Source organism: Phoxinus phoxinus (assembly GCF_949152265.1).
Source record: "Phoxinus phoxinus genome assembly, chromosome: 22".
Lineage (NCBI taxonomy): Eukaryota > Metazoa > Chordata > Actinopteri > Cypriniformes > Leuciscidae > Phoxinus > Phoxinus phoxinus.
Window position 1 is genome coordinate 12372400 of NC_136897.1, and position 10468 is coordinate 12382867.

The 10468-nt window shown below is 38.3% G+C and overlaps 1 protein-coding gene across 2 annotated transcripts; it reads left to right on the plus strand.

Annotated features, from left to right (window-relative positions):
* Positions 1–182: 182 nt before the first annotated feature.
* Positions 183–10428, plus strand: LOC306990396 (uncharacterized protein). Of its 2 annotated transcripts, XM_079597172.1 has the most exons (6): positions 183–345; positions 933–999; positions 1410–1459; positions 1710–1806; positions 1958–2127; positions 2211–10428. In XM_079597172.1, exons 3-6 carry the CDS (start codon positions 1442–1444, stop codon positions 9741–9743), a joined length of 7818 nt encoding a protein of 2605 aa, XP_079453298.1. In that variant the 5' UTR covers positions 183–345; positions 933–999; positions 1410–1441; the 3' UTR covers positions 9744–10428. The 2 variants fall into 2 exon arrangements, with proteins under 2 accessions (XP_079453298.1, XP_079453299.1); XM_079597173.1 differs by lacking the exons at positions 183–345; positions 933–999 and adding an exon at positions 1122–1253.
* Positions 10429–10468: the final 40 nt, after the last annotated feature.

The window sequence follows — 10468 nt, forward strand, 5'->3', positions numbered from 1 at the left end:
GTGTTTCCCAACACATGAGTCATATGGGAGTACATCTGTGCATAGTTTAGTCTTTTTCAACCTTTCTTTTGAGTTGCTCCCATCAATCTAGAATTAGGGAGAGGTTTGTTATTGTTATGTCACCCTGCCTCCATGATGCTGAAGCTTTATGAGGTATGCGTTCGGCCAGATTGAGGGTAAACCAGTTTGTCCACTCTTGAAGTGTATTACTTGCTGCATTGAGAATTCCATAAACAGTAGGAAGAGAACAGAGGTAAACACGGTCTCGTCCTGTGGAAACTCTTCAGCGTGGCACAGTATCACCGCTGATATTGAACAAGGATTTAAAAGCTCATTGGATTCAAGGTAAGGCTTTTCTTTGCTGTTAAAGTTTACAACAGTACTTTTGACTTCACTGTTTTTGCGTAAAACAGTTTGTATAGTTCTGAAAATAAAGTTTGAATGTATAGCAAGTGCAGCAGTTTCTGTTGTGTACGACTGCAGCGCTTGCACAAGTTATGCTGATTTAATCTTGTTTTTACTGCAATTTACAAATGGGTTGATGTATTTATATTGCAAATTGCATTTAACTTGCATATTAAAACGAGAAGCATTGCACAGGGATGGTTACAAGGCAGTTATATTATGTTGTGACTGAGTGAAAGAGTACTTTACCATTATTTCGTTGGGGACTACTTTATCAACAAATTATAACTGACTAGTACCTTATATTGAAAATAAATCTTCTGAAGCACATTTTTAAGATCCTGTATATTTCATCTGTGATTACTATGGTAAATGGACTGCATTTATATAGCGTTTTTCATAAACTGCATTTATCATAAACTGTAGATAGTAGTTAGTAATTGGATTGTTTTTGGAGCCGGTTTCATTGAAGTAAGACAATGACATCTTTATAGTTGAACAGGTTATCAAAATATGTATCCTTACAGATGATCATGGGAGCACCTGCCACCTCTTCGATTACACATGTTTAACACCAAGGGTGTGGTTAAAAAGGTGAGGTCTGTTCACATTTTTTTTCAAATCTGGGCTAACCTGTTCTTAACGCCCTCTTGTTACATTATCCTTAAACAATTTGTTGAATACCTCACAGTTTCGTCTATCTGTTTATCTGCCAGTGGGAAAAACGCAGACAATTCTATTAAGCATGAATGTGTTTCAGGATTAATTGTGCACCAGGATAAATGTCCTTGGGCCAATTGGCAAACTCTAATGTTTGCATTTGCTCAGTCTTGTTTCATTCTGAGAAGGTGTGCTTCTTTTCGTTTACTGATTACCCATTTGTTCATAATTCATTCTGTCATTGAATTATGACTAGCCATTTACAATTACACGTGTGCCAATAATAATTAGCACTGGAACTTGGGTGTCTTGTTGCCGCTGAATCATTTCTTTTGCATTTACAGGTTTGAGTTTTGGAGGCTTTTATTCACTGTAAATGTTTACAAGTGAAATGGTATGTTATCACATTTTTATCCCATCATCTAAACTATATTTTATGCATTTTGTGTGATCTGTCAAATATATTTTAAATCCTTGTTTAATTTGTTATAAAGAATAAATGACGAGTGATTTATTTTTAAAAAATGCTAGTAGAGCATTTGGTTTCTCATCAAAAACTCATGTTATTCTGTTTTTTATTTTACATGCATTTAATTTCACTAAATTTTGAGGGGGACAATACATAATAGTATTGTAATTTGCAGGCTCTTCATCGAAGAAGCCTTTCTGACAGCCTACTGTCTGAAGATGATAATGTCTCTGGAGAGAGATTGGAGTACTCAGACCTGGACTTTTTTGAAGGTACAGCACTGTTTGATTATGAATTTTGTACATCTATGCATATTTTTAAGTATCATTCTTTTACAAAACATTTGTACTGTGAATAAATCTGCTTTTGCCATGAACCTTAATATGGTGAAAATAAAATGATAAAATACATTTCCATTTTTAGATAATGAAATTGTCGGTGCCAGTGGTCAGTTTGATCTAAAGAGGAATAAACAAAAGAAAAATGAAGTTGTGGATATTTTGACGTTGATTGATAATGACAAGGAGGTGATGAAGCATGGTTTGAAATCCAGCAAGAGCTTGGAAAGTCTGGATGTCAAAGCACCAAATGAGGTATGTGGACATTGCATTCACATTTTTTTGCAACCCTAAATCATAAATCATCATGATTTGTTCTGATTACAATGTTTCAACAGGTGTGGAAAGATTCATATGACAAGCTCTTCAATACTAAAGTCAAGAAATTCATGAAAGGAAACAAAGATGCTAATGAATACAGACATGGCACACAAAATGGTCCAGCGACAGCCCAAACACTTGACAGGAATGGCAGGATAAACGTTGCAGCTTTACTTGAGAATGCAGATCGGAAAGGTCTCACTCCATATGAAACAGAACCTGACGAGAAAGTGGATCATGAATGGCCTATGATCCATTATGGTACCAATGATTCTACAGGTGAATACATCTCTAAAATCAAAGGCAACATTGCAAGTGATGTTTCATCACATCAGTCCAAAATGAACTTACCCGATGTTGGAAGTGAAATCAACCTACGGGGTCGAACACATACAGATTCAAACATAAATGTTGGTATTGGTACGCCAGATTCAAATCTTACACTGCCAAATACCCAAGGATCTCCAGTAATGCACCTCACAAAAGGTCATTTCAAAAGCCCAAATGCATTGCTTAATTCTTCTGATATGGATATGGATATGGATGTACCATCAATTAATGTCAAGAAGTCCAAATTTAAAATGGCAAAATTTAGCTTCTCTGGAAACAAGAAAACAGACATCAATTATGATGCAAGTATGAAGGGGTCAAAATTAGCATCATCATCCCCTGAAGTAGCTGCAGGTCTTAACGGTTCTTCTGGTATACAAAATAATGGACCAAAAGCTGATTTCAAAGGTCTGAAAACAGACCTTCCAGACATAGACATGCATTCTGGAAAACTGAAAACACCCACTTTCAGCATGCCAGATTTTGATCTGTCAGGAAATAAAATGAAGACACCTGACTATGATCTAAAGACCCCTGAAATGGATCTGTCAGCTCCAAAGTTTAAGGCAGACTTTGATTCACAAGGTATCAACATCAGAGGTCATAAGCCAGATATCACAGCCTCAGACATGGATTTTGATATTCCTAAAGGCACATTTAAAGGATCAAATTTCAAGAAACCCAATCTTGACATGAATGCACCTGACCTCAACATAAACGTCCCTTCGGATAACCTAAAGCTGCCAAAATTTGGCATCTCTGAAAACAAGACAGTAGGACCTGATCTTAAAATCAAATCTCCAGACCTGAATCTCAAAAGCCCCAAAATGAAGGGAGGAATCAATACCCCAGACATGGATCTGAATCTGCCTGAATCTGATTTGAAAGGCCCAAACCTAGATATCAAATCACCCGATATTGATGTTAATGGCCCTTCAGAAAAATTTTATATGCCAAAGTTAAAGTTGCCCAGTTTTGGCCTTTCAGGTTTGAAAGGGCCACGTATGAATGTGGATGCCGACATTGATCAGCCTGACCTTAATCTGAGTGCATCAACTCCGAAACTAAAAGCAGGAATAAATGGTCCTGACAGTGACATTTATGGACCTAATTATGATTTCAAAGGTCCGAAAACAGACCTTACACTACCTGACATGGACATGCCATCTGGAAAAATGAAAATGCCTACTTTCAAGATGCCTGATTTTGGACTCTCAGGGCCCAAAATAAAGACTCCTGACTATGATCTGAAGACGCCTAAAATAGATTTGTCAGCCCCAAAGTTTAAGGCAGACTTTGATTCCCCTGACTTCAACATTAAAGGCAATGAGACAGATATCACAGTACCTGACACAAATGGTGATTTCCCTAAAGGTAAAATTAAAGGACCTAATTTAAAGACACCCAGTCTTGACATAAATGCACATGACCTTGACATAGATGGCCCTTCAGGTAAACTAAAGCAGCCAAAATTTGGCATCTTTGGAAGCAAGACAGTAGGACCTGATCTTAAAATAAAATCTCCAGACCTGAATCTCAAAAGCCCCAAGATTAAGGGAGGAATCGATACACCAGACATGGATCTGACTCTGCCTCGGACTGATTTTAAAGGCCCGAACTTCAATGTCAAATCACCTGATTTTGATGTTAAAGGCCCATCAGGTAAATTTAAAATGCCAAACTTAAATATGCCCAGTTTTGGCCAGTCAGGTTTGAAAGGGCCACATATGAATGTGGATGCTGACATTGATCAGCCTGACCTTAATCTGAATGCATCAACTCCCAAACTAAAAGCAGGGATAAATAGTCCTGACATTGACATCCATGGACCTAATGCTGATCTCAAAAGTCCAACAACAGACCTTAAACTTCCTGACATCCCATCTGGAAAAATTAAAGTGCCCACTTTTGAGATGCCTGATTTTGGTCTTTCAGGACCCAATATGAAGATGCCTGACTATGACCTAAAGACCCCTGAAATAGATTTGTCAGCTCCAAAGTTTAAAGCAGACTTTGATTCCCCAGACATCAACATTGGTGGTCATAGGCCAGATATCACAGCACCTGATCTGAATGTTGATTTCCCTAAAGGTAACATTAAAGGACCAAATTTCAAGAAACCCAATCTTGACATGACTGCACCTCGCATTGACAAGCCTTCTGGAAAAATGAAAATGCCCACTTTAAAGATGCCTAAGTTTGGCGCCTCAGGACCAAAAATAAAGACACCTGACTATGATTTGAAGACCCCTGAAATGGATTTGTCAGCCCCAAAATTTAAGGCAGACTTTGATTCCCCAGACATCAACATTGGTGGTCATAAGCCAGATATCACAACACCTGATCTGAATGTTGATTTCCCAAAAGGTCAAATTAAAGGACCAAATTTCAAGAAACCTAATCTTGACATGAATGCACCTGATCTCAACATAAATTCCCCTTCAGGTAAACTGAAGTTTCCCAAATTTAGCTTCCCAAGTGGCAAACCAAAAGGCCCAGATCTTAAAATCAAATCTCCAGACCTGAATCTCAAAAGTCCCAAAATTAAGGGAGGAATCGATACACCAGACATGGATCTAAATCTGCCTCAAACTGATTTTAAAGGCCCGAACTTAGATGTCAAATCACCTGATTTTGATGTTAAAGGCCCATCAGGTAAATTTAAAATGCCAAACCTAAATATGCCCAGTTTTGGCCAGTCAGGTTTGAAAGGGCCACACATGAATGTGGATGGTGACATTAATCAGCCTGACCTTAATCTGAGTACATCAACTCCCAAACTAAGAGCAGGAATAAATGGTCCTGATATTGATGTAAATGGACCTAATGTAGATCTCAGAGGTCCAAATACAGATCTTACACTTCCAGACATTGACAAGCCTTCTGGAAAAATGAAAATGCCCACTTTAAAGATGCCAAAGTTTGGTGTCTCAGGACCAAAAATAAAGACACCTGACTATGATTTGAAGACCCCTGAAATGGATTTGTCAGCCCCAAAGTTGAATGCTGACTTTGATTCCCCAGACATCAACATTGGTGGTCATAAGCCAGATATCACAGCACCTGCTCTGAATGTTGATTTCCCTAAAGGTAACATTAAAGGATCAAATTTCAAGAACCCCAATCTTGACATGAATGCACCTCGCATTGACAAGCCTTCTGGAAAAATGAAAATGCCCACTTTTAAGATGCCAAAGTTTGGTGCCTCGGGACCAAAAATAAAGACACCTGACTATGATCTAAAGACCCCTGAAATGGATTTGTCAACTCCAAAGTTTAAGGCAGACTTTGATTCCCCAGACATCAACATTGGTGGTCATAAGCCAGATATCACAACACCTGATCTGAATGTTGATTTCCCAAAAGGTCAAATTAAAGGACCAAATTTCAAGAAACCTAATCTTGACATGAATGCACCTGATCTCAACATAAATTCCCCTTCAGGTAAACTGAAGTTTCCCAAATTTAGCTTCCCAAGTGGCAAACCAAAAGGCCCAGATCTTAAAATCAAATCTCCAGACCTGAATCTTAAAAGCCCCAAAATTAAGGGAGGAATCGATACACCAGACATGGATCTGACTCTGCCTCGAACTGATTTTAAAGGCCCGAACTTAGATGTCAGATCACCTGATTTTGATGTTAATGGCCCATCAGGTAAATTTCAAATGCCAAACTTTAATATGCCCAGTATTGGCCTGTCAGGTTTGAAAGGGCCACACATGAATGTGGATGCTGACATTGATCAGCCTGACCTTAATCTGAGTGCATCAACTCCGAAACTAAAAGCAGGAATAAATGGTCCTGATATTGATGTACATGGACCTAATGTAGATCTCAGAGGTCCAAATACAGATCTTACACTTCCAGACATTGACAAGCCTTCTGGAAAAATGAAAATGCCCACTTTAAAAATGCCAAAGTTTGGTCTATCAGGTCCAAAAATAAAGACACCTGACTATGATTTGAAGACCCCTGAAATGGATTTGTCAGCCCCAAAGTTTAATGCAGACTTTGATTCCCCAGACATCAACATTGGTGGTCATAAGCCAGATATCACAGCACCTGATCTGAATGTTGATTTCCCTAAAGGTAATATTAAAGGACCAAATTTCAAGAAACCCAATCTTGACATGAATGCACCTCGCATTGACAAGCCTTCTGGAAAAATGAAAATGCCCACTTTTAAGATGCCAAAGTTTGGTGCCTCGGGACCAAAAATAAAGACACCTGACTATGATCTAAAGACCCCTGAAATGGATTTGTCAACTCCAAAGTTTAAGGCAGACTTTGATTCCCCAGACATCAACATTGGTGGTCATAGGCCAGATATCACAGCACCTGATCTGAATGTTGATTTCCCTAAAGGTAACATTAAAGGACCAAATTTCAAGAAACCCAATCTTGACATGACTGCACCTCGCATTGACAAGCCTTCTGGAAAAATGAAAATGCCCACTTTAAAGATGCCTAAGTTTGGCGCCTCAGGACCAAAAATAAAGACACCTGACTATGATTTGAAGACCCCTGAAATGGATTTGTCAGCCCCAAAATTTAAGGCAGACTTTGATTCCCCAGACATCAACATTGGTGGTCATAAGCCAGATATCACAACACCTGATCTGAATGTTGATTTCCCAAAAGGTCAAATTAAAGGACCAAATTTCAAGAAACCTAATCTTGACATGAATGCACCTGATCTCAACATAAATTCCCCTTCAGGTAAACTGAAGTTTCCCAAATTTAGCTTCCCAAGTGGCAAACCAAAAGGCCCAGATCTTAAAATCAAATCTCCAGACCTGAATCTCAAAAGCCCCAAAATTAAGGGAGGAATCGATACACCAGACATGGATCTGACTCTGCCTCGAACTGATTTTAAAGGCCCGAACTTAGATGTCAGATCACCTGATTTTGATGTTAATGGCCCATCAGGTAAATTTCAAATGCCAAACTTAAATATGCCCAGTATTGGCCTGTCAGGTTTGAAAGGGCCACACATGAATGTGGATGCTGACATTGATCAGCCTGACCTTAATCTGAGTGCATCAACTCCGAAACTAAAAGCAGGAATAAATGGTCCTGATATTGATGTAAATGGACCTAATGTAGATCTCAGAGGTCCAAATACAGATCTTACACTTCCAGACATCGACAAGCCTTCTGGAAAAATGAAAATGCCCACTTTAAAGATGCCAAAGTTTGGTGTCTCAGGACCAAAAATAAAGACACCTGAATATGATTTGAAGACCCCTGAAATGGATTTGTCAGCTCCAAAGTTTAAGGCAGAATTTGATTCCCCAGACATCAACATTGGTGGTCATAAGCCAGATATCACAGCACCTGATCTGAATGTTGATTTCCCTAAAGGTAACATTAAAGGACCACATTTCAAGAAACCCAATCTTGACATGAATGCACCTCGCATTGACAAGCCTTCTGGAAAAATGAAAATGCCCACTTTAAAGATGCCAAAGTTTGGTGCCTCAGGACCAAAAATAAAGACACCTGACTATGATCTAAAGACCCCTGAAATGGATTTGTCAGCTCCCAAGTTTAATGCAGACTTTGATTCCCCAGACATCAACATCAGAGGTAATAAGCCAGATTTCACAGCCCAAGACATGGATGTCAATGTTCCTAAAGGTATATTTAAAGGACCAAATTTTAACAAACCCAATCTTGATATGAATGCACCTGACCTTGACATAAATGCCCCTTCAGGGAAACTGAAGCTGCCAAATATTGGCTTCTCAGGTAGCAAACCAAAAGGACCCAATTTTAACATCAAATCTCCAGACCTGAATATTAAAAGCCCCAATATTAAGGGAGGAATTGATACCCCAGACATGGATCTGACTCTGCCTCAAGCTGATTTAAAAGGCCCAAACCTAGATCTCAAATCACCTAAAATTGATTTTAATGGTCCTTCAGGTAAATTGAATATGCCAAAGTTAAAGTTGCCCAGATTTGGCCTGTCAGGTTCGAAAGGGCCACATATGGATATGGATGCTGACATTGATCCGGCCGACTTTAATCTGAGTGCATCAACTCCCAAATTAAATGCAGGGTTAAATGGTCCTGATATTGATGTACATAGACCTAAACTTGATTTAAAGGGTCCAAACACCAACCTTGCATTTCCAGACATGGACATGCCATCTGGAAAACTGAAAATGCCCACTTTCAAGATGCCTGATATTGGTTTCTCCGGACCCAAAATCAAGACACCTGACTATGATCTAAAGACCCCTAAAATGGATCTCTCAGCGCCAAAGATTAAAACTGATTTTGATTCACCAGACTTCAATATCAGAGGTCATAAGCCAGATATCACAGCCCCAGATATGAGTGTAGATTTCCCTAAAGGTAAAATTAAAGGACCAAATGTCAAGAAACCCCATCTTGATGTGAATGCACCGGACTTTGACATTGACGCTCCTCCTGGGAATCTTCAATTCAGCTCTCCAAAGATGAATTTCAAAACCCCCCGAATTAAAGGAGGAACTGATAGCCCTGACTTTCAAGGCCTGGGGCCTGATGTTGCCTATACGCAAGTACACACTTACAACTATGCCGTCCCAAGAGGTAAAATAGAGTCAGCCAGAACAAATGATCTTGATATCAGAATACCATCTCTTCAGAAATATGGTGCCACAGAATTGAACATGCAGGACCCATATTTCGACTTGAACAGAGACATGACATTTTCAGATAAAGCCCAGTGGCCTGCAATGCAAAAACATCTCTCCAGCTCACCTGATTTTACAATGGCTTTACCCACCTCCAAGACCAGAATCTCTGGTGTACCTCCAACATTATCAGATGTTTACTACGGTAATATGTCTGGGGCACTCAGGTCAAGAGATCATAAAACAAACAACTTTGGTATTGATGACAACTGGAACAATATATCAATGCCTAAACTACAAGTTACAAGAAGTAGAGAGAATTTGGCTGTGAGAAATTCAAATATGGGTACCATGCAAAGATCACCCCATATGGGAGGTAATGCAGGTTATATGAAAACTCCTGGACGTAATTACACTACTGATGACATATGCTACACCTATAAAGGAATGCCTAGAAGAGATGGATGGGGAAATGGGCAAACTGAACATAGTCGCAGACAGACAACGAGACGTCTGCAAATGCATGCAATGGATCTGGAGGTTCCAGAAAGCACTTTGAAAAGTTCAAAATTTAGGGTTCTTAAACTAATATAGTAGTAAAATTAAAAGGAAGGTATGCGAGCGATAAGAAGGAGCTTGTCCTTGGTTGATTAAAGTAGCCTGTTTGTATAAAAAACTGGTTGAGCAAACTTAACACGGATGAAAAAACCTTATAGAGGAGATGTTATATTGGAAAACATAAACTTGCACTTATAGATCATTAGCCTCTTTATAAAAACATTCTAAATACAGTGTCTAAATCTTTTTTATTTTTTATAATTACAATAGTATGTGGAGCTTGCCTGATTAAATATTGTAAATCATAGGCTATATATTTTGTATAGTATATAAAATGCTACAGTGATGTATAAATACAATGTGGATGAGTTATACATGTCAAGAGTTTTGTCTGGAAAATAGTTTGTCTGTGTGTTTGGTGAATGTCTTGTTTCTTGCCATCTTTTTAAAATACTTATATTATGTCATATATATATATATTTTTAGCATTGTTATGCTCAGTGGACTGGGGATTATAATTTTTTTGAAGGATGTACATAAATAATTTGTAAAATATTCCTTCTAACATTTTTTGCTACCTCTTTTGTTGATATATAAAAGTAGCTGTGTTATTATAGAATACTTAAGATGTTATGTGATTGAAATAAATATTAAATATATACCCTTTGCTGAAGTGGTTATTTTGAAAAGGTTTACTTAAGTGTTACATTAAAAATATCAAACCTGGAAAGCTGTTATTAACATTCTTATAGCTCATTTAT

Coding starts and splice junctions, on each gene's coding strand:
- LOC306990396 (XM_079597172.1), top strand. Junction 1,807..1,957: donor AGACCTGGACTTTTTTGAAG/GTACAGCACTGT, acceptor TTCCATTTTTAG/ATAATGAAATTGTCGGTGCC. Junction 2,128..2,210: donor ATGTCAAAGCACCAAATGAG/GTATGTGGACAT, acceptor ATGTTTCAACAG/GTGTGGAAAGATTCATATGA.